Source organism: Gavialis gangeticus, unplaced genomic scaffold (genome assembly GCF_001723915.1).
Source record: "Gavialis gangeticus isolate Ggan-Ray unplaced genomic scaffold, GavGan_comp1, whole genome shotgun sequence".
In the NCBI taxonomy this organism is placed as follows: domain Eukaryota; kingdom Metazoa; phylum Chordata; order Crocodylia; family Gavialidae; genus Gavialis; species Gavialis gangeticus.
In genome coordinates this window covers 72806751-72831445 of record NW_017729022.1, presented here as the reverse complement: position 1 = coordinate 72831445, position 24695 = coordinate 72806751, and the positions used below count along the sequence as shown (strand labels likewise).

At 39.4% G+C, this 24695-nt stretch overlaps 1 protein-coding gene across 1 annotated transcript in view; it reads right to left on the bottom strand.

Moving 5' to 3' along the window:
• Positions 1-252: 252 nt before the first annotated feature.
• GNPTAB (N-acetylglucosamine-1-phosphate transferase alpha and beta subunits) overlaps positions 253-24695 on the bottom strand; it is a 102268-nt gene continuing 77825 nt past the window's right edge. Inside the window, exons 13-21 of the mRNA XM_019515372.1 lie at positions 19206-20344; positions 17511-17710; positions 17034-17253; positions 15128-15241; positions 9874-9959; positions 7622-7720; positions 4710-4877; positions 3656-3746; positions 253-2340 (exon numbers count right to left, since the gene is read on the bottom strand). Coding sequence (XP_019370917.1) covers positions 2263-2340; positions 3656-3746; positions 4710-4877; positions 7622-7720; positions 9874-9959; positions 15128-15241; positions 17034-17253; positions 17511-17710; positions 19206-20344 — 2195 coding nt within the window. The 3' untranslated portion in view covers positions 253-2262. The remainder of the gene's footprint in view (positions 2341-3655; positions 3747-4709; positions 4878-7621; positions 7721-9873; positions 9960-15127; positions 15242-17033; positions 17254-17510; positions 17711-19205; positions 20345-24695) is intronic.

The following is a 24695-nucleotide window of genomic DNA, read 5'->3' as shown; positions in this document are numbered from 1 at the left end:
ACTGTTGTTGGTTTACAGCAAACGGGGATAGCATTCCTGATTGTCCCCCTTTACAAAGAGGTGTTTGTCACATGGCCAAAAACAATCATATTGCTCATAAAAAATTACAGCATGTACAAAAGCCCAGAAGCAGAATGTCCCAGAAACATTCTCTCATTCTCAAATGTTGTGTAGCTTCTAATATGCTCTCCATATCAGAAGTTTGTATTGGAAGTCCAAAATATAAAAGACAAAATAAATACACACTGGTAGTCTTAATTTATGATTTAATTTGTATTCTCTACTAACTTAATATAAATCCAGACACATTTTTGTCTTTCCAATTCACCAAAATACGGATTTTCCCCCAGACCCTCATTTGTTTTGGTTTGCTTGATATTTTGGGGACGCAAACATTATTAACTTTGACATAGATATGGAAATACGATTTTTTGGTCAATCTATAGCCCTTCTGCTGGATGAATATTGTTGCTGCAAGAAAGCAAAATATTGTGAACATACTTTCAATACTGTTTTCTTAAACTGCAAAAATTAAAAGAACACTTTCACAATAACCTGCCACATTTATGCAAGTTAGTCAACTGCACACGTAACTTAGCAGAAAGCTTTGAAAAACTACCTTGTAGTTATTTTTCACCCAGTCATTTCTTGTTTACCTGATTTTATGTTAATTACAATGCAGAATATAGAAATTATTTTAAAACTGAGCCAATTTAGGGCACGCCAATGTAAATTTTATACACCTAATCTGATTTCATTCTGGCTTCTCTGTAATTGTGTGTCAAATCAATGCCTACATGAAAGACTTTAAACAACTGGAAGTACTACAGATACAAGCTGCTCATTTTAGATGCTAAATGTTTACTTTGATGCATCACAGGATAATATAAAATATCTGTGGAATTTTAGCGTGAAGCTTGGCTGCATCCTACAAATAAAAGATAAAAATGCTTGTATTTTAAAATACGTTTAAAATTTAACAGTTTGTGTATGGACTGGATAATAAGAAAGTTAGTTCAACTTGTGAAAATTGCAAAGGTTTTATAAAGAGTAAGTCATGAATCAGTAATTTACTGAACTGGATGTACTTTCTTTTTTCTATAGAACAAAAACAAAATAGACCAACATGACTTTATTTTTCAGATAGATTTAGTTGCTTTCAAAACAAGTTGATATCTTACAACACACACATTTTACATCTTACATTTTAATTACAAAAAGATATGATTTTAGAATACCATTAATACTATGATTTAAATTACTTGCCAGAAATACCTGCTTGAAAAGCATCACAGTATTGTCTTCCTTTTAAAATCTTACTAATCTACCATATCTTAAGAAAACATGAGACTGCCAGAACTTTTCCAAATTTAAAAACACCAAATGTTTGATGGGAGACTATAACTATTGCATTTAGAAAAAAAACATTGTTCTAATACATTGCTACATTAAACTGAAAAATTATTCATTCATATGGAGAGGCACTTTTATTTGTAGATTTACAATGATTATAAAATAATAATACATGCTAGCCACTTTTACTTGATTACAGCCCTGTCTGTGTAGTTAGGCCTAAAAATTATATCACAGTATTCCTGGAAATTTAATGAACAGGGATGAAAAACAAAATCTTAAAAAAAAAAAATCTCGGTTCTTCCACAGCTGGGTATTATAACATTAGGATATGTATCATATCCTAATTTGGATACATATTATATATATCAACCTCTGAGGCTGCATTGTTGCCACTTTTATATTATGTAAATATAATTAAATATTGATTAAATTTAACTGGCAAGCTCATTAATTACCCACTAATTTTCTTCTAAAACTAGAAAAAGCACCAATAACAAATTTGCAGAATGATCTGGAATGCAAGGTCATGAACACCTTGCTGGTTGATCCCAAACAATTTCACTTTCTAACATCATACTTTATTGTCCACTGCTGTAAATGCAGCTAGGTTTCTTTTGGTAACCCTTTTTATAAAAAGGATAACATGCCCATGAGCTGATTCTTGTAAAGTAAAACCACTCAAGAGCTGCCAATATACATACACCTTCCATCTTGTTTTCTCCTCTGTCATAACCTAAATAGCTTGACTACCACAAACAGTGCTATAAAGAATATAACCTAGGGCATTTAACTTATTTTTTTCATGTCAAGCCAGCTAAACGTCACACCATAAAAGACACTTGCAATTAATATTTTAAATGCTTATTATTATATCTTGAGGTAGACTGATTTCCAAATAAAGCTCTTCTACACCTTGATTCGTTCATGACCGACTTCTTTTTGGATTCTCCTCCTCGGAAAAATCTTTCTTTTAAGTGCAATTAGCTGAAAAATTAAAAATAAATTAGTATTTAGTTCTCCCCAGAAGCAGCAGGGGCTGCTCAAACTATGCTCCTGTGACCTCCATAAAACATCAGATATTTTATAGCAAATAACTACATGAGACTACACATATTTTTTCACTCCACAAGATGAAGGGAGCAATTCTGCACATTCATATCGATTAGGCTCATCTATTTTCACTGGTGCTGAATGACAGGGTTACAGGCAGACAGCAAATAATGGGAGTGAATATTTTCAAGACTGATACTGTAAGCATATATTTTAATTTAGATATCTGGACCTTGCACACTGAACCCATTTATACTTCCTAAGCCACATTTTTAGTACAGCAGCAGTCCCAAAGTACCTACAAAAAGCTGCAAACTAACCAACGGAGCTGTGGGTAAAACTTTATATTACTAAATAAAAACATAACAGGTAAAGCTTTTGAGAATCATGCTCCCCTCATAAGATCATAAAAAAAGGGGAACAAAAGTAATGTAGTAGAATAGACCGATTAGATGCACAGGAAAAGAACAGGACCACAACAGCATGGTATAATTTCTTTTTTAAAATTTATTATTTTTTTTATTTTTTCATTAAATACAAAAGTACAAAAGAAATAAGGTTCATCATCAACATGAAACATAAAAAGCAAACAGTTATTAGTAGCTTGACAAATTGTTGTCTAAGACCCTGATCCTGCAATTACATGCAATTAATTCCACTGAGTTCAATGGGACTACTCATATGCATGAGAGTACTTTTATATACCGAAGTCTGTAGAACTAGAGGCTATTTTTCTTAGGACCAATTCCAAAGCCTACCAGTTCAATAAGTCTTTTTAATTACTTCACTGTTCTTTGGTCCAGGCCTGTATCACCTTAAGAGGATATTGTCTGGATCAATTGAGTAGTATTTTCTTTTCTTCTCTTTTTTTACCTTTTTTTTTTAATGAGCCACAATTTTCAGAAGTGACTGATGTTTTTAAGCACTCAACCTCTATCTTAATTTTAGCAAGCCTAGTATTCAAAAGCTGCCTTCTGAAAAAAAAAACAGGCTCCTAAAGAATCTTAAGTTAAACACCTAAAAACAGAGGCAACCTTATAATCACTCTGAAAATTCTGGTCATAGTTTCTTCCATCCTTCATTGTTTAAACTTCTTTTCCACATATATTTTCTCTCTCATGAAACAATATTTCAATTATTGCTCAAATTCAGAATCAGAATTCAAAGCCCATTAGAATTAAAATTTACATTCTATTTAAGGTTGTTATAATGTAAGAGTTATTTATCGGGATAAAATTATAACTTTTACCTGTTCAGCAAAAAATGAGATGACTGTAAACACTATCAATGTTACTAGAACACAGTGGGTCCAAAATTTTAGCTTGTCTCTGTAAGCCCTCCTGTACAAAGGAAAAATAGAAAGAGATAGGTTTTGCAGATTAAGATTTATATTTTTGAATCTATACATTGCATGCTCTCCAACATTCCATGAAGTAAAAATACTAGAAAAAGAGAAAGAAGGCACTGTTGTATAACAACAATTTGCTACTATATAACTTCTGGTTTAAAAACAAAACAAAACACTTATTTGCTATGTGTTCCATAAGATCTGTGCATTTTCTTTGGTTCCAAAGCATCACTTCATCAGTAACTATATTTATATATTGGGCTATATTTATATTGGTCTTAAATCTGAAATTAAGTGCTATGCCTAAACTCCACAGTAGCTAAAAATGGATTTCTATCATTATTTGGTGTATTGGACTTAGACTTTGGTGAAATGACACGCATCTTTTCAATCTCATACCAGGCAGTTTGAGGGGATATAATCTGCCCAACCAATTTCCTCCTGGACCAGGCTAAGATAGCAATGCTGGATCTGGCTCTGATGACACTTTCTGCCTCTTTCAGCATCTAGTTTGAATGCATCTGGCCTCTGAGTTTGGGCACTTTGCCCTCAAGCAAAACATGGAGCAGATTGCATCCTGCTAGGCTACTGTGTACACTGGAGGAGCCAGATGGTCTTTGAAGTGTAATCCCGGGTGTGTGGAAATGAAGGCGGTCTAAGCGTTTTCCTCATTCTTACTCTATTTAAATTGTTCTTCTTTGGTTAAGGTTTGCTTTCACGACTAGCCCCACATGGGGTTCTGTGCTTTTAACTCGTTGCTTTTTAAAACAATTTTTTACCTTTTTATATTAAAAATTAATACAAGTCCAAACTCTCAGTCATCACCAAAACTAAGTATATCAAGACAACATCTAGACACACAGAAGCTGCACTAATAAGTTCTAATGCACTGGGTTAGATACCAATACAGGGCAGTAGTTCACATGTAACCTGAAAGAGAATATGTAAAATTTACCATTCCTGAAGTTCATGCATATGAAGGAAACGATTCCGATACTCTCTTGGCAGCTCAAATTGGGATGGAATGGGAAACATGGATTCATAAAAATCTCTAAGTACAGCTTTCACTGTCTGAGCATCCTTATGACTGTGATCAATATTGTCATTTAGGCAAACAAATTTTCTAGAAAAATAATAAGACACTGTTAATTTGATTTTACTAAAATAAATATTTTATTAACAAGTAAGAATGCAAATAGCATTGTTTGTAGGTACAGATAAACTAGAATGTATGGAGCAGCATTCATTATATTTGCATAATATCAAATAAGCCTTTTAGATGTCAATGGTTTGGGCCTTCCCAGATTCTTGCCAGCTTAGCAAGAGTCAGAGTTGTTCCTAACATGCTACACTTGCATCTTATCTTGTCTATGATTAAAACTGCCCTCTAATTGGTACCAGGGTCTGCCATCTCATACCATTTTACTGAATGCAGACTACAGAAACTGGAAGCCATTTTACAACACTAGTCAGACTAGTTCAGAGGCTACTACTAGTGTGTTTTATTTCTCACAGTAAGATGAGCAGCAAAGTTAATTTCACTGTATAAAGGTGTTAAGACTACTTTACCATTTACTTCATAATTTTGAGAAACTCTAAGTAAAATCATGGAAGGCAACAGTGTTACTAAAAGCAGAATTTGGCCTTGAGATCTTTGACTAAGAAAGATAACATAAGCCAGAGAGAACTTGTCTTGTAAATCCTAGCCTGACCCTAGAGTACTATCAGACAGAACAAAACATACCGTACATTTTTTTGGTAAACTGGGCGGAATTAACATTTACTGGGACCCAATGAATATGGATCCAATGTTATACAATATCCCCTGCATCGAGTCACTTTTCAGAGTAGAAACACCGAGATCCAGGGTACTTCAGTTTGTTGTAACTAAAGAAGCATGCAGTGTACCAAACAACTATGTATCCTTGGCCACTGTGAGCCAGTGTTTGGCAGCAAAAATGCCCTTTCCCTCTTATGGACAAGGTTATGTACCCTATTTATATTGCAAGATACAAGAGCCTTACTTTTTCCCCAGAGGGAGAAATCGTATCTGCTAACATATGCCTTGAAATTGCTAACCTTTGTAAAGAAATGGACTCTAGTCAGCTGCTGTAGTCTGAATAGTATGATGTGCCCTTTCCAAGAGTATAGAAAATATTTTTCATTTACGTAGAACCTGTCATTTCAAAGAGATGGTACAGACGATCCACACAAAATTTCACTACCAACATGCTGGTCTCCCTGGGGTGAAGGAGTTTACCGAAGCCTTTATACTTTGCCCATCACTACAGAATTAAAGCTGGAGCCAAGATAATTGACTCACACTGCTCTCTCTACACCAGTGGTTCGCAACATTTTAAGATGCAAAGGCACCCCTTGTTAGACTTGAGGGAGCTCTTGGAAAATGCTCTTAGTTTTGTTTTTAAACTACAGAAAAACAATAGAGCAACTTTTCTGGTGCAGAAAGCTCAGAAAGATCACAACAGAGCAAACTTCTAAACACTGTGGATTCCTATTTGAAATTTCTGGGTTGATCTTGTGCATCGTGCTTGTACACCTAACAGGGCTAACATTGTGGCATGTTGCAGCACTCTTGAAAGGATCTTGCACCCCACAGTGCTATGGTCCCCTGGTTAAGAATCACTGCTCTACAAAATGGTGTACAGAAAAGAGATACCATGTCCCATTAAAATGATGCAAATTACTGGGATACTAAATATCAGAGAAAAACAGAAAGCACCTTAATTTTTTAAGGCTTTTAAAAACCTGACGCTGTCTGACCCTGTCACAGTCAAGTGAATGGAATTTTATTTACTTACTTTATAAGGTGGAAGTTGGCTCAAATTTTGCCAGGATTTGGAATCTAGAGTTCTAGTAATTCTGAATATTTCAAAACCAATCCCTGTACCATTTCGCTCATTCCTTGAGGGACTCTGTGAAAATCTTTACATTGGTTAAGCTCATAAGATGAAAGACACTGCATAAGTGCTTTACAAATATGATTATGATGCCCATTTTACATATGAGGAAAGCAGGGAGAAACTAGAGTGGTTTGCTCAAGCTCCTGTACCAGTGGACAAAGTGGAGCTTCATATTTATTCTATGCTCTCACTCTCTCATATATTGTTAAGGTACTCTAGAACAGTGGTCTCCAAAGTGGGGTGCGCAATATGATCCATTGGGGTATGGGAAGAAAATATTAGAACTTCTATTTAGATGTATATTTATAAAAATATACATATATTGGGGGTGCATGCTCAAATTTTTTACTGATGGGGTGCACGATCAAAAAAGTTTGGAGACCACTGCTCTAGAAAGTCAAAAGCAAAGTGAAGAGAGAGGGGACAAACTGCAGGCTAATATTTAACTTTGTATTTTGCTTTCTTTTTCCTGCAAAGCTAACTGTAGTTGAGGGCACCATATGTACTGCTCTACTGATTTTGTAACAAAAAGTCTCAAACAGTACCTCTGAAGTGCTCTAATCTTCAAATACTATAATTTAAAAATGAAAATACATATAGGACACACCACAAAGAAACCTATTCTTTTTAAAGCCTGCAATAAGCTTTATACCCTCAAGAGTCCTATCCAGAAATGCAAGTCTTAGTAGTAATTGAAGTTTGCCACTAATTATAAACACAAAAAACTTAACAGAAGTGAATGTTAAATCCCATAGTGCAAGAGAACAATTTTTATTTATAATTAAGAGCTCAACCTGATTTTTTTTATTTAAGAAAAAGCTGTTTCTATTCAGGATTTCCTGACAGCTAGTAAATATAAGTTTTATAACACCCAGCCAGTTGATGTATTCTAAACAGGAAAGCAAAAGCAAATCTTAAAACAAAGTATATATCAAGAAGTTTATACCTGGGGTTTTTCCTTATATCATCTAGCTGACCAACTACATGAGAAACATTGGTGCGGATCATCTTGAAGGCAATTTCTTCTTCTCCCATTATTTCAAACCTTAGTGTTAGTAAAACAATTTTTTAAATTAGTACAAACTGGATTTTGCAAATATGATGTAATCGTATACATTAAATGCCTAACTTCTTTGCCACTCTATATTTGATTGGCTATTTTGCAAACGGCTTATCATTTAATCTCCAAGTTTTTAGTCACTACAGCTGGTGCTCTTCTGTACAATTTTATTATGGTTACAATTTTTTCTTATTACCCTGTTGTAGCCCTCATCTGTCCTTACCTCTGCCCCTCACTAATGGTTATCACCGTCTTATCTGTTATGTCTAAAATGTTGATAATACAGTGGAATCCACTTTATAGAACTGCTGGTTAATAGAATCAGCCACCTATTTGAATCAATATGGGAAAACCAAAACCATTTGTAGATTATTACATGTAAAAATCGCTCATATTAGAATCAAAATTTTCAATTTCTAGAATCATTTTACCAGAGAAGCCTGGAGATTTTGCAGTTTTGTGAGGAGCCCTCTGCAGGCAGGCAGAGAGCAGGAGGAAGGTGGTCAGGCAGGGGTGTCATGTACATGTACTGTATATGCAATGGCCCCAGGCAGCCTGGAGAGAAGCTCCCACAGGTGTGGGGGAGAAGGGGAGACGGGGGATGGGACTGAGGCCCTGTAGGTAGGGAGAGAGGGAGGGAGCTGGGCAGGGCTAGGGCCTCAGTGGGGAGTGAGACAGGGCTGCAGGCAGCTTGTCCAGGGGATGGGGGCTGGGTTCCCTGGCAATGTGCCCCTTGCGTGAATGGTAGCTTTGAGGGGTGCAACCCTATGCCACTGCCCTCGCCTGCCCCTACCCCTACCCTGCACATGGATCTGGGGGGTGCGGGTCCCCCCCTGCCCCTCTGGGAATGTGCACTGCACTGGGAAGCTGGCCCCACCCCCTGTGTCCGCAGCAGGAGGTAGGGAGCCAGGCTCTGCTCTACTGCAGCAGCTGCTGCCTCCTGCCAGGGGAAGGGGGCTGTGGACCTGGATCCCTGGCCCCATAACCCTGGCAGCTGGGGACCCCCTCTGGCAGGGTTGAGGGGTCAGGGGACTATGGGTGGGGGGTGAGGGGCACCAGCAGGGCTGTGAGAGGCATGAGCAGGGCCAAAGGGCTGTGAGGGAAGAGTGAGTATCTGTGTTCTTAAAAAAAAAAAACAGGTCTTCTTTTAATGGAATCAGCTGGTTGATGGAATCAAATCACCACTGCCCAAAGTGATTCCAATAAGAGGAATCCATGTTTTTATTTATAACTTCTGTTCAGTGCTACCACAAGACATGATTATCATTATCATCATCAAAAGTCAAATCTGGCCTTTCACTTCAGCTGCTCTATAGCAGGGGTTAGCAACCTACAGCCTGCAAGGCTGGATCTGGCCCATGGAACCTGTGGATCTATCTGTAGGCATGGGGCTTTGGTGGCATTCAGCAGTGGAGGGCACCCTCTGTGGTCACTCTACCCAGGCTGCTGCCACAGGATGAATGCTGGCAGCAGATTCTCTTCTCATGCTACTGTGGGGAGAAGCACCAGTTCTGGGAACTTTCCCTGTGTGGATGTAGAGACAAGCAGCAGTATGTTGTGCTGCCTACCCTTCCACCTCCTGGCAGAAAAGGTTGTTTATCCTGTTCCATAGTATCACTGTCCCAGTAGGAAGATGAGACTGAGGTCCCTGCTCAAGTAGATTTACAACTGCCACCTGCAAACTTACGGGAAGATCCTTTGTACCACACCAACAGTCCTCAGTATCAGTCACTGCTGCATGAGATTGATTTATACAGACATCTTGAGCGACTTGGCTCCTAGCTGCATAGCTCAGAATTAAAATTTGGCCCCAGGAAGAGGAATTTGGCTAAATATCGCTCATTCCTTGAAATATGTTCAATATTAAAAAAATTGACTATTAAATAGTACGTTATCACTAAAACTGAAAAATTCCAGATCATTTTAGACAATGAAACATACATAAATATTTATCATTGCTGTCTTTTCTCCAGGTCATTTCTGCTCAAGTGCCATTGATATTAACTTTTGGATTAATTCAACATGTACAATGTATTTGTACCTTATTAAATGTTCTTATCCTATAAAAGTATTGTAACCTTACATTTTTAACATGTTACAAATTTTACAATTGTTTTTATAAGAGTAATATGACATACCTATATTTGTTTTTATCCTTGTATGCCTTACGAATTCGGTCAGTTACAGGCTTACAATTAGTCACTAGGTTTTTGGTCACTGGGGGCTGTAATAAAACAAGAATTGGCTCAATACACTATATTATTAAAAGCCTGTTGAAAAAGATGGATATTATAAAAGAGAGGAAAAACAACCCAAACTACCAACTGAAAACTACCAAAACATTTGCTTTTCATTTTAAGAGCAATGACCATTTGTTGTTTATGTATAGTGAAAACAACATTCTGCTGCAGAAAAAGAAGGAATTTTGATAATACCAATGTTATACAAAGTAATATAGGTTTTTGACAAAAAAATTGATCCCCCCCACACACACCTCTTGCCTTCCACCCCAATACACTATTTACCAGTTGTAGCTGGCTAGACAGCTGCTTTAGGCATTCCTCTGATGCAGGCCACTCAATGCCAACCAATAAAATTGACCAGACAAGCTCTGAAGAGCAGCTGGTAAGTATTAGCTTTATTATTCCTAGCATGAACTATTTTAAAAGAACAATTCTGGGAATCAAATCTCTATTCTCAAGGGAAGTTTTCTACAAAGCTAGGTTCATTGCTAGAAATTTAGCCTTGAAAAACAACAAAAATAAAACTGAATTCTGTCTGTACTAAGCCAAACACTATTGTTGCTATTTAAAGTGGTCTTAAAAATTATAATGTTAGTACATTATGAATTAGTGCTTAGATTAGTAACATGTTATTAGCTCTCCAAAGGGATCAAAATAATTAAATATTGTTTCTAACTACTCAGCTTTACTTTTTACCCTATATCAAGCAAATTTATTGAAACTATCCCTTATTATGTCTTCCTTCAAAGTTTTACCTTGTTGGTAAATCTAGGAACTGAATCTTTGAAAGTGTGAGAACTAGATTAATACAACCATAAAGGTGTGAGACTTGCAAAGATGAGCAAAACAATCTGGGCTGTGTTGTCTCGAATACCGGAAGTCTTCTCAAATCTACATTTCCATTTCTTCCTCTTTCTGCCCTGATCTCCCCGCCCTTCATCATGGAGGTGTGGGGGAAGAGCCAGAGGGAAACACTGTGGCATAGTGGAGGACCCATGGGTTCCTTGTTGCACTCTGCAGAGCATGCACATGCAAGAAGCAGTGAAGCACTTCTAAATAATACCTTGTTCCAACAGGTACTCTTTGGGAGTGCTTTGGTATTTTTAGAAGGCTTCAAAGGGCATGTGAAATGCGACACCTGTCTGCTGCCTAAGGTCTCATTTTCAAAAATGACTTAAGCACTGAAAACCCAAATCTCATTGAAAATCAATGGGAATTACTCAAAAGTCTTGAAATTACATGGAAGGCACTTTATGACTAAGTACACAGTGCTGATCATTTTGTTGTACAGGAGATACCATATTTACTCAAATATTAGATAAAGTCCCTCCACACCTCCTCCCCATCAACATGGGGGGGAAAAAGTCCTTCATGTTACATTTACATACGATAAAACAGCGTTAAATACACTGCCAATCTCTGAACTGAGCAGCATGTGCTCAGTAATGGAAACCAACTAAGAAGCTGATTAAATGCAGCCAATACTGACCATGACTCTATAACACAAAACCCATAAGGGACAAACATACTGATGGGAACCTAACACAAAGATAAGTTAGTACACTCCATCTGAATAAGACATATGATAGTGCCCAATGAGCACAGCCCCCCTCAGAGCCAATTCTTTTTCAAGTGAACCACTACACTGCATACATTTTGATGACTTCTCTCCCACAGCTGAGCGCTTTTTTCCCCTGTTTTCAATTATACCTTTTTCTTCACCAGCCTTAAATGCCTGGCAGACATCACCAAACAGCCCCAACAGTTCACCCAAAATCCCTCTGTTGGGCCCTCTCTCAGCCTGCTGCATATGACTAGTGTGGCCCCACCATCCATAAGGTGAATCTGGACCTGGTTTATATAAGCCTCATCTGCATATAAATTTTTAGAGGACCCCAGGATTCATGACAAGAACACCCAGTTTTACTCATGAGTGGGGGGAGGGGGGTGGCAATTAGCACATGGCTCTTTTGTGGGGGGTAGTATCTGGAGCGCACACACACACACACACACACACACTGCTGTGCTGTGCGCATACCATAGCCTGAAATGCTGTTCACTCTGCTGGGGTCCAGCATGATGAACTATACAGTAAATCATGAGCCTTTTGGCTTTAGACTAATATCATGTAAAGTTCATATTCTCCATAAGCAGGTGCTCAAGTGCTACTTAAAAGCGTGTTTATGGAATACCTTTGCTAAAACTCACAGTAGTTTCCAAAAAGGTAAAATGCATCATTTCTAGGCAAAATGAAGTCTAAGGGTATTATATGCAAATTGCTACAGCTATGTTTACTTTAAGGTCAATTTTTTCATATTTATGCCTCACTTCCATGTGCTCAGGGAGAGCAGGATCTGACAGTAAGGGGCTGTGGGGGGGCAGTGGCTGCAGGGGGAAGAAGTTGGGGGGGGCAAAGGAGCCACCTGACTTCCCAGATTTATCTTCCCTCCTCTAGCAGTGGAAAGTTGGCAAATTCAAGACAAACCTTCAATAATTAGATTCTATACCTGGAAAATTATATCAAATTAGCAGCAAGGGAAGATCAGGGAAAGTGTAAGTCCCTTACTGAATAAGGGAGGCAACCTACTGGCAGATCATGAGAAACAGGCTGAAGTACTCGATGCCTCATTTACCTCGGTCTTCACAGGCAAGGTCAGCTCCCAGACTACTGCACTGGGCAGCACAGTTTGGGGAGGAGGTCAGCAGCCCTCAGCAGTGAAAGACCAGGGTAGGGACTATTTAAAAAAAACAGACATATACAAATCCATGGGGCCATATGCAATGCATCTGAGGGTGCTGAGGTGATAGCAGAGCTGCTGCCCATTATCTTTGAAAACTTGTGGCAAGAAGGCGAGGTCCCGAACAATTGGAAAAGAGCAAGTATAGTGTCCATCTTTAAGAAAGGAAAGAAGGAGGATTTGGGGAACATTAGACTGGTCAGCCTCACCTCAGTCCCCAGAAAAATCATAGGTCATCAAGGAATCCATTTCTAAACACTTGTAGGAGAAGAAAGTGAACAGGAACAGTCAGCGTTGATTCACCAAGGCCAAGGTGTGCCTGACCAACCTGACTGCCTTCTATGATGAGATGACTGGCTCTGTGGATGTGGGAAAAGCAGTGGACACGATATACCTTGACTTTAGCAAGCCATATGGTCTCCCATAGTATTCTTACAAGCAAGCTACGGAAGTATGGGTTGGATGAATGGGCTGTAAGATGGATAGAAAGATGACTGGATCATCAGGCTTAACAGGTACTGATCAACAGCTCAATGTCTAGTTGGCAGCCAATATCAAGTGGAGTGTCCCAGGGGTTGGTCCTGGGGCTGGTTTTGTTCAATGTCTTCTGTAACGATCTGGAAGATGGGACAGAGTGCACCCTCAGCAAGTTCATGGATAACACCAAGTTGGGGGGAATACACTGGAGGACAGGGCTAGGATTGAGTGACCTAGGCAAACTGGAGGATTGGGCCAAAAGAAATCTCAAGAGCTTCAACAAAGACACGTGCAAAGTCCTGCACTTAGGATGGAACAATCCCACGCACCACTATAGGCTGGGGACTGACTAGCTAAGCAGCAGCTCTGCAGAAAAGGACCTGGGGGTTACAGTGGATAATAAGCTGGATATGAGCTAACAGTGTGCCCTTGTTGCCAAGAAGGCTAACAGCATATTGGGCTGCAACTGTAGGACTGCTGCCAGCAGACTGACAAAAGTAATTATTCCCCTCTTTTCTGCACTGGTGAGGTCACATCTGGAGTACTGTGTCCAGTTTTGGGCCCCCCACTACAGAAAGGATGTGGACAAGTTGAAAAGAGTTCAGTGGAAGGCAACAAAAATGGTTAGTGGGTTGGGAGATTTGACTTGTGAGAGGCCGAGGGAACTGGGCTTATTTAGTCTGCACCAGAGAAGACTGAGCGCAGATCTGATAGCAGCATTTAACTACCTGAAGCGGGGTTCCAAAGAGGATGGAGCTAGACTGTTCTCTGCGGTGGCAGATGACAGAACAAGGAGCAATTCAGTCTCAAGTTGCACAGCAAGTTTTGGTTGGATATTAGGAAAAACTCTCTCAAGGAGGGTAGTGAAGTACTGGAACAGGTTACCCAGAGAGGTGGTGGAATCTCCATCCTTGGAGGTTTTTAAGGCCCAGCTTGACAAACCCTTGCCTGGAATGATCTAGTTGGGGATGGTCCTGCTTTGAACAGGGAATTTGATGACCTCCTGAGGTCCCTTCCAACCCTCATTTGCTACAATTCTATGCTTCTAAACTAATACATTTTCCATATATGGAATCTAATTATTGAAGGGCTTTGTTATAATGAGGGTCATTTTATAATTGAGCAAATGCGGAACTTCAGGTCAAGACTTGGTTTGTGCTGTCAGACACCTTTGAGAGGCTTTCTGTGCACTGCTTTCTCTGGTCTACCACATACTGAATTACACTGAAGAGTTTTGTTTCCTGCCCTCCAAAGGATACCCCATATAATCCCATGCACACAAATTGTTCTGTAGCAATCATAACTTTGCATTCTTCAGTTTGGGGCTGTCCAACTGGTGACCTGAAGGCAGCACATGGTCTGCAGGTTAAATTGCAGCCTACATAACTTGTTGGGCACGGTTACTGGAGCTGTTGAAGTAGTATGGCTCTGGAACCCAAAATGGTGAACACTGCCACTCAGCCCTCTGCAACTGCTTGCCTAGCACTGAATTTTGGGTCTTCAGCCACAATTGACAAACTAAAATTGGTGGTGGGAGGGGGCAGAGGGGGACTGGAAATGGCATTTACCCTCTGGGTTCTAGAGTGGTGCCAACAAAACAATTCTGGCAGCAGTGCCAACAAGACACTGCCCCACCGCTAGAGATAGGTTATGCAGCCTGCAAGAAGCCCCGCAGTCCTGATTTACCTGCAAAGTTAAATGAACTGGACACCACTAGCATAGCTTTGTGGAGGCTCATTCTAGACTAACTGTTAGTGGGTTGCTCATAACAGCTTTATAGTTAACAGTGTACTATGAAATATGCACAAATATTCTTTTTTCTTGCAAATAATTTGACAGTATGATTTGGGGAAAAAACCAACTAGAATCTGGTGGATGCAGGCTTTGGAAATAACTTTTGCCTATAAAGATGTACATTTTTGGATTATTCTTACCAGATTTGGATCATAATAAGCTTCCTGTGTTGGTGGAATGACATTAATCTGAGTTATATTAGCAGGAAGTGATTTAGAGCAATTTATCAGCATTTGCTCCAGACTCGTCAAATCCTGTGAGAAGAAAAGAAACAAATTCTTAACCCATTTTTCTGCTGACCTATTTCAGTAATTATACTATGTATTCAATTATATTACATCCCTTCTGCATTCAGAATATGTAGAAATCTTTAAATTATCTACAAAAATGAATCTGACTGTTTCTGAATGAAAAAGTCTTATTCATATTGGTCCTCAGTTAAAAAAAAAAAAAGGTATAGAAGCAATCTTACTAATGTCAACGTAGTTACTCACACACTAGGCATGTACTGAAGTGCTTGGTTGATTCATGGTCATAATGAAGTACAACCAAAGCGGAGGAAACCAAAGCCCTGACTCTTTAAAGGCAAAGAAAATTGTGCTATTGTTGATTTCAGGAAAATACAAGTTTTCCCAATTTGGAACCTGGGACCTGAGGAAGAATGTCTTGCATTCAAAAACTTGTCCAACTTTATCCCAACTACAGAATTGGTCCAATAAAAGATATCACCGTAAGAAATATTTGCCTCTTGCATAATTTCTGGACCATGACAGCTACAACTTCAATCTTATGCTATCCTGATTTGAAATGACTTAAGTCCTTCATGTGCTATTCTGAGGACAAGTCATTTAATGCGCATCTCAGTTATCCATCTGTAAAATACAGAAAATACACATCTCTCTGCCACCCACCTCTGTATGTATTTAAGAACTGAAGTGCTTCAGAGAAGATTTCCTCTCCCCAGCTCTCTTTCTCTCTCTCTTTTTTTTTTTTTAAACTGTATCATGCCTAGAACAACTTAGGGGCCTAGGTCTCTGGGTACTGTCATCATTTATATTGTTAGTCCCTCGCTCAGGCGCTCTGTATTTCCAAATCAGCTTTATCAGCTTTTTTTCTGGATTCCCAATCCTAAACATCTACTAATAAAAGTCAATCTGCTACTACCACCACCCTCCACAACCTTCCTCCTCTTTTTTCCCACCTCTTCACAAGCCTCTTTTATATATACTGTAGGTTTTCTTGGGGGCAAGGACTCTTCCAATGCACATGCACAGATGTGACAATAGCCTCCCACTCTGAGCTAGGACTTCTAAACACAATGTAATGTAAAGAAGCGCTGTCCGTCTTCTGAGTGGCCGGGGGCTGCGTACCATGCTGCTATTGCTTGCCCTGCCTGGCCACTGGAGCTCCCCCAACCCCAGAAGCTGCCTTGTATGGGTGCTCCCAATCAACATATTCTTCAGGCTATGCCAGCTGCCCTACGGGCAGGGGCAAAAAGCAAAACTAGGGATAAAGCAGGAGCCCAGAGACCCTATCAGCAGCAATAGCAAACAGAGGCATAGCAGCGCAGCTCTGCATCTGAGGCAATGCGTGGCAGTGCCAGCTCTTGCCATGCCAACTGTGATCAGCTGCCTCTGTGACAACGGCTACTTTTGCATTCTCACACGAAGTCACTGCCCTGGGCTGCTACCCCTGTCCTCAGCCACTGACAGTGGCAACCAGAGTAATGAGGGTGGAGTGGGGAAGTGGTGCTTGGGAGTCTGCAGGCCACAGCTTAACACTTTGTGAACTATAAGTTGGACAGCCCTGAGGTAAAGAATAAGTCATTTTGCATAATATAACATATGCAAGCTAAACACTCCATTCAATTCAAAGGATGATGAACTGCTTTTCAAGTACACCTAAAACATCAGTATTATTTTACCTAAATTGGAAAAAAAGCATACATTAAAAATCCACTGTATGTTTAAACTTTTAACAGAGTTCCAGCAAAGAGTAAAGATTTGTTTTTTCTATGTGGTAACTATATTGGAAAATAAAATGTACCTGCAAACTCAAGGGCAGTTCATGGATTCGTGTGGCCAATGTACGAATCTCCCGGTCAGACAAAATGCCCGACTGATCTGTATCAACTTCATCAAAAATCTGAGAAACATTCAGTGGCTGAACTGCACTCATGAGATAATAGAAATATGAAAAAGCAAACTGCATATCTTCTGAGTGCCGCACTTTGTGAAATGATGTCTTGTCAAATTCCTCAGGAAACCTGTCCAAGTAAAATAAAAATCAGTTTTGTATTCTGACACTTCAAATGGCAAAACATACCTTAACAAAAAAGCTCCCCAAAGAACACTTATTTTAGCACTGCTGTCCAATAAAGAGATCCTTTTATTTCCCATTTCACACTGTTTTACAATGAGCTGTCAATACACATCAATAAATTCAACTGTACAAACACAGAAGAAAAGAATTACACCAGCTCCAGTTTTTCTTTCACTTTGTTCCGAACAAAAGCATACTTACATGTCCTGTAGTTCTTGCATAACAGTGCGATCAATCATGTGAGGCATATGAGCAGGAACTTTTCGAGATGTAAATCCAAATTTACTGTTTAGAAGTTTATTTACATATCGAAGGGAATCAGCAAACGTATCTTTCAGATGCCTCCCAGTTTGTTTACCATCAGTAAAGTAGGACATCTGTTTAAGTAATGCCTCTTCTTCCTAAATAATGACAGGCATATACCAAATGTATGTTATCAGAAACACAAATATTAGTCCATTAAACCCATATGCAGACTGACATTTCCAGTGACATGCCAAACTTTTTTCAATTCCTGAAAAATGTGACAGCAGTTTTAACATGTTCTTGTTCAAAAAGAACATCTTTAGGACTTAAAATGTGGCCTCATCCTTATGACTGTCATATCACAATAAGGAATGGCATACAGAATTTTATTTAACTTGATACAACTTAAAAACAAAAGCCCAAATAAAACCACCATCTGCTAAGGGACTTCTTTATAATCACACATTTCTTTTTTCAATTATGCACTGAGTTAACAAGATCTGATCCCCTGAATGTAAAACAATCTTCTTAAATAGAGTGCAATCAAAGATTAAGCTCAACTGAAATTAAAGACAGCTTAAATTTTAAATGCAGCATCTCTACGGCTTGAAAGCTGTAAGGATCAGCCTTAGCCAAACAGGCTTGTAGGGCTGCCATGTCCTTCCCTTCAGGAGATTCCCAGAACTCTGCCAAAAATTTTGGGATGAGCATCTGGAAGAGTGTTTTCTATATATTCGCTTGATCTGTTCCTCTTATTAGCTTTTGGTCGACTTACTAGAAAAGGCACTCGATGTAGCATATAGATCCAAAATAAAGATTGCATTTTTTAATAGACTAGATCTATATAGAAATGAACCAAGTCTTCACACATACGGTGCATCTACACAAAACACTTTACTGTAGTGTTGACTAATTAGCTCTGCAGTAAAGCATCATCATCTACATGTGCACCACTATGCATACTGCAGTAAACTAACCAACTCTGCCATAGGATAGTACTTCCCAACCGAAGTACTATCCTACAACAGCGTTATTTACGGCTGCCTGCCGACTAGCCCTCTACTATAGCACCCTTGTGCCTCAGCCAGCCCCTGGGGCATGTTGAGCTGGGGGGCGGGCCAGGGGGGAAGCAGCTCTGGGCTGGCAAGCTAAACCCCCAGAATCCCTGCTAGCTGGGGCTGCACTCTCCCTGGCTTAGAATTCTGCAGTCCTCAGTGCACGTGTAAATGCTATGCCCAGGAGGAATAAACTCCAGCCCAAACTGTGCCAGAGTTTGTGTCGCATTAATATCATGTGTAGACATGCCCACAGAATTTAAATAAGGATCAATTCAACCCCCTGGCACTACTACAAATCTGAGTTGCAGCCTAGTGGCACTTCATTAAAGTAGGAACTGAATCTGACTTTTTAAAAACCAACTAGAGAAAGAAGTGTCATTTTTCACTCTCCAACTAGAAGTGCAGAAAGGAAATGAAACTAGCAGTAAAAAGAAAGTAAAGTAAATTAGATTAAAAAAAATCTGTCAGTGGTAAGAATGGTTTTATACAATTTTTATCTTAACAGTATCTCATTAAATAATGCAGATAAGCAAATCTAACACGTCTTTTGAAGCTACAAGTTCTATTTTGTGGATGCAATTAGGATACTTACATCAAGAAGATCTTGGAAATACTTCCTTTTTTCCCATGGCAAAAAGCCTCGATCACTTCCAGCATAATACTGTAGTTTTCTTCCTGGAAAAGCTTTGGCTTTTGTATCTATTTGGTCATGACCTGGGTTTATTTCCATTTCATTAGGCTTTTCAGCAGCCTGTACATTCCCAGTATCTTTTGACTTATAAGTTTCCCTTAGTATGAATGTATTCAGTATTTTTTCTCGAGATCCAGGTTTATTTCCCATATTTTGGGTTAAGGGCATTGAGTCAAGCTTTGTTTTAGAAATGGATTTTAACTGAAATTGACCATTTATGTTCATTGGCACAAACGTACTCTTTGTAGCTATCAATTCTGAAGGAACTACGTCATGCATTTTAATTGTAGCTTCTTTTTTGCCTCCATTTAAATTGTTACCAGGTTTTTGCTGATTAGTAAAGTTTTTTTGGTCTTTTAAACCAGCATCATTGTCCTTTATTTCCAGGTTTTGAATTTCTATTATTACATCTTTTTGAACAGCAGGTAACATTTGGAAAGATCTCAGGAGGGCAGCCTTTGACAGATTGTATCCCTTCTGAGTGAGGTCACCATTTTCTAGCTTTAAATCCAGGTCTTGCAAAGCCAGCTGAATATCTTCAGGGAGGAAAGACACATTTACTACAGGTATTACCATGTTTTGATGAAAACCCTCCGAGGTGCCATTTGGACGTTTCTTGATTCTTGGAAAGCGTTTTTCTTCAGGAATATCCTCAAAAATCATTTCAGCTTCAGGTATTAAAGTTGTAGTTTTCAGGTAAGTGTCAGATTTCTGTGAGGTAGTTGTGTTTAATTTTGGTTCCTCTCTAGTATCAACCTCAACAGCTATCTGCATTTTAAACTCTTCATCATTTTTATTTAGAAATGTAAGATTAAAATAGATCATAGTTGCATTCATTCCACTATGCATTATCAGGTGGATAGTCTTCCATTTGTTGGCAACAGAAGCATGACGTATAACTGGATTATCACTATATGCACCCTCAATTCCTTTCTTTGCTATTTCAACAAAGCTGAAATAGGGCAGGTATTCACCTTTCGGAATAACATAAGTAGTCTGATTAAGTTGGAGAGTCACCTTGTACAACTCATCAAAGTGATCTGGAAAAATAAAATGAATAGTTCCCATTAGCTTACATTCTGCCACTTTTTTTGTAATGACTTGTCCAGCAGTAGAGAGAATATCAGTAATGAGCAAGCTCCAAAGCTATACCTACAATTACTACCTATTATTCTAATTCATGTACTCTGAATAACATATCGCAATGTTGGATATACTGAGACTTATCTACTTATTCATTCCAGTGATGTTTATAAAGCTACTGCATTATTTATTTTGGTGTTTTTTTAGTCCATTAATGTTCCCTCTATTTTAGTTGTAGCTCAACACAGATATCTACAAAACCATGCTTTGGCCACATTTAAAAATAGCTTCATGTTTGTTTAGAGCAGGGGTGGGAAAAACGTGGCCTGCGGGCCAGATGCGGCTCACCAGGCCATTCTATCTGACCCATGGGGCCTAAAAAATGTAGAAAATTAATATTTACCTGCCCCAGGCTGCCTGTCATGCAGCCCTCAATGGTTTGCCAAAACTCAGTAAGCAGCCCTCCGCCAGAAATAATTGCCTGCCCCGGTTTAGAGGGACCTATAGTACTTTAACCATATTTGGGTTGCAAACTTAAAAAAAGAAAACAGTCAAAATACCATCATTATAGATAACTTCACTGCCCTCGTAACGCACAGTACCTGTCTTACTGTACCCGTCTCACTTTGTTAAAACCCCATTTCCAACCACTAACCCCTTCTACTTCTGCTTGCTGCTCTCTCCTTACTGCAAAAAACCCCAAAGTTTCTAGTGTATCAGTAATCTCCTGGCTCCACTATTCCAGTAGGAAACTGAAGACAGGCCTGCTGAAAGTCTCTGGGTTAGGGTCGGAGGGGAGAGCAACAAAGGTGATGTTGTGGTAGGTGACTGTTATAGACCATCAGACTAAAAGGATGAGGTGGATGAGGCTTTCTTTAAACAGCTAGCAGAATTTTCCTGATTACAGATCCTGGTTTTGATGGGGGACTTCAATCACCCTGACATCTGCTGGAAAGGCAATATAGCAGTGTGCAGGCAGTTTTTGGAGAGTGTTAGAGACAACTTCCTGGTGCGAGTGCTGGAGAGGCCAACTAGCGACTGTACTCTTCTTGACCTGCTGCTCACAAACAGGAAAGACTTAGTGGGGAATGCAGAAGTGGATGGCAACTTAGGCAGCAGTGACCACAAGATGACTGAGTGCAAAATCCTAAGAAAAGGAAGGAAAGACAGCAACAGAGTAAGGACTGTGGATTTCATAAAAGAAGACTTCGATTTGCTCAGGGAACCTCCCCTCAGAGGCCAGTTTGAGGGAGAGAGGAGTCTAGGAGAGCTGGCTGTATTTTAAAGAACCCTTACTGAGTGCGGAGAAACAAACCAACCCAATGCTCAGGAAAACTAGCAAGTATGGCAGAAGACCAGCTTGGCTTAGGGAACTCTTCAGTAAGCTAAAGAACAAAAAGGAATCTTACAAGAAATGAAAAATTGGACAAATGACTAGGAAGGAGTATAAGAGTATTGCTCAGGCATGCAGGGATGAAATCAGAAAGGCCAAAGTGCAACTGGAGTTGCAGTTAGCAAGGGATGTGAAGAGTAGTAGGAAGGGTTTCTGCAAGTATGTTAGCAACAAGAGGAAAATCAGGGAAACTGTGGGTCCCTAACTGAATGGCAGAGGCAATCTAGTAACAGATGATGCAGAAAAGGTTAAAGTATTCAAAACCTTTTTATCCTCAGTCTTCAAGGCAAGGTCAGCCACCAGACTACTGTATCTGGCAGCACAGTCTGGGGAGGAGGTGAGCAGCCAGTGACAAAAGAACAGATTAGGGACTATTTGGAAAAGTTGGATGTGTACAAGTCCACAGGGCCAGATGCAATGCAGCCAAAGGTTCTGCTAAGGTTGTTGGCTGATACGATTGCAGAGATACTGGCCATTATCTTTGAAAACTCGTGGCAATTGGGGAAGTGCACAGATGACTGGAGAAGGGCAAATATAGTGCTCATCATTAGGAAAGGGAAGGAAGAGGATCTGGGAAACTACAGACTGGTCAGTTTCACCTCAGTCCCTGGAAAAATCAGGGTGCAGTTCTTCAAGGAATCCACTTCTAAGCACGTGGAGGAGAAGAAGGTGGTCAGGAACAATCAGCATGAATTCACCAAGGCCAAGTCATGCCTGACCAACCATACTGCCTGAAATGACTGGCTCTCTGGATGCGATATAACTTGACTTTAGCAAGGCTTTTGATATGGTCTCCCACAACATTCTTGCAAGCAAGTTAAGGAAGCATGGGTTGGATGGATGGAAAACTGGCTGAATTATCAGGCTTAAGAGGTAGTAAATCAATGGCTTGATGTGTACCTGGCACTCCATGCATTTCTTCTGCTTTTTCATAGCAAATTTTAAATTCTTACATTCTCATTTATGGACCTCCATTGCTCCATTCCACCAGCACCTGTGTGTGTTGATTCCTGGGTACCTCCTTGAACTGCTGTGTTCCTTCCACACTGTCTTCTGTAGCTTGCTCCTGTTTTTGTCTTCACACATTTTTCCTTCCTCTCCTTGTATTTGACATCCTCACCTTTTAAACCTACAAATCTTCAAATACTCTACTTGGAGGACTAGGAAGGAGGGGCCTGTGAAGCACCATATGGGTATCAATCAGACAAAAAAGCTGTAATCAAATGCCTGAGCTAGCTGACCAAATGCATACCCCCAGTGAAGATGTGTGTATGGACAACCACTAGAAGCAGAAATATGTGTTAATAACTGGCTAAACTGTAGACAGACTTAAGCATTAACTCAGAGCAAGCTGAAATTCATGCCTCTGCAGCTGTAGCAAGATGTCCTAGCTGCTCTGGTACCTCATTTTCACTGCTAACTTTAGTTTTCACATACCATTTAAGTGTATTTTCTCCTGTAACATGCAAGCTTCTTGAAACAAAGACTTAAATATTCTGGGTTCTGTACAGAACCAAGTACCTTATCCAAGCACAGAGATGTGAAGGCCCGGAAAAAACCTCAGAAACATTGGGAAAAAAACCGTACCCCCCCCCAATCTTTTTCTGAGGACTTTTTTTGTTTTTTTCTGAAAAATTGGAAAAATTGAAAATTTGAGGGGGAAATTAAAAAAACCTCCTATGAAATATTTTCTCTTAGAATGATAAATAAAATGTTTAAGACAAGGTGTTCCTATATTGCTACCTTTTACTCCCCCAAAACATTTTCTAATAACTATGTAATAGGAAGACTTTTTAAAGACTATCTACAGTATCAGATCATTACAATTCCTGTACACAGAGGAGAAACAGTACAGTACAACTCTCAAATACAAGAGCAAGGTACATTTCTGTCCCCACAGGGCACTGCCATTTTCACAAGAGAAGGAAGCAGGATTCAGTGCCTTCTTTGCTTGTGGACTTCCTCTATTGTTGACTTTTGATCTAGAGATTGGTGGATCTGGTCCTGTCCTCCTGACTAGGCCTCAAAGGACTGGAAGTGGACACTGGCAGCAGTATCCATTCATGCCAGTAGAGATCAGAAACAAGGAGCTTAATGCCCTGCTTGCTCAAAAGCCTCAGGAGAGGAGAAAGAACAAGTCTAAAGGTTTTGGAGTTGGAAGGAACCTGCCTTCTCCTGGCCTTGTGACCTTCAGAACTGCAGAAGTACACAAGCAGTACAAAAGAGCTGAAAGAAAGTATACTTCTTTACTGAAAGGTAAGAGTTTAAATTTCTCTGAATTCAGTATATTAAACTATATTTTAGCTGCATTAGTATATTTTCATAACCTACGAAATTCAGAATTAAATTCATACTACTCTGATGTTTTGTGACAAATCATCCAACCTTAGCAGTGAGGTGAGGAAGGGAAGTTATTCACAGTTAACTCTTGAGGAGGCCTCTCCTCCATCCATTACTACGTCTGTACATGCTGTAGTTTAGTGTTCATATATGCAAGCTAGCCACTAGATTACATTTTTTTCTTTTTTCACCCTCAGCAAAGTGGTGTGATCAACTTCTAGCATACGAAAGGATTTTCACACTGCAAGTTATACTGAGGAAAAAAACGTCTAAGGAAATATGCATTTCCAAATGTTACTAGGATGACCAAACACATCCTTGTATGTAAGAAGTGTCCTCATTAAAAAATCCGTCATGGGTGTAAGTGGGGAGGAGGTAGATCATGATGATGAAAGTGAAAGTAGTTCTTTCTGACATTCTTCTGGGACGCCATTGTCAATAACTGAAAATGCATACTCGCAAGAAGCTTGTAAATTACTAAGACCATAATACCATTTGCCCAGCAGACATTCTTGAGCAAGCCTCTTTTAGAGTTAGAATATGAACATGTAATGCAATCTGTGCAAGGAAAAAAA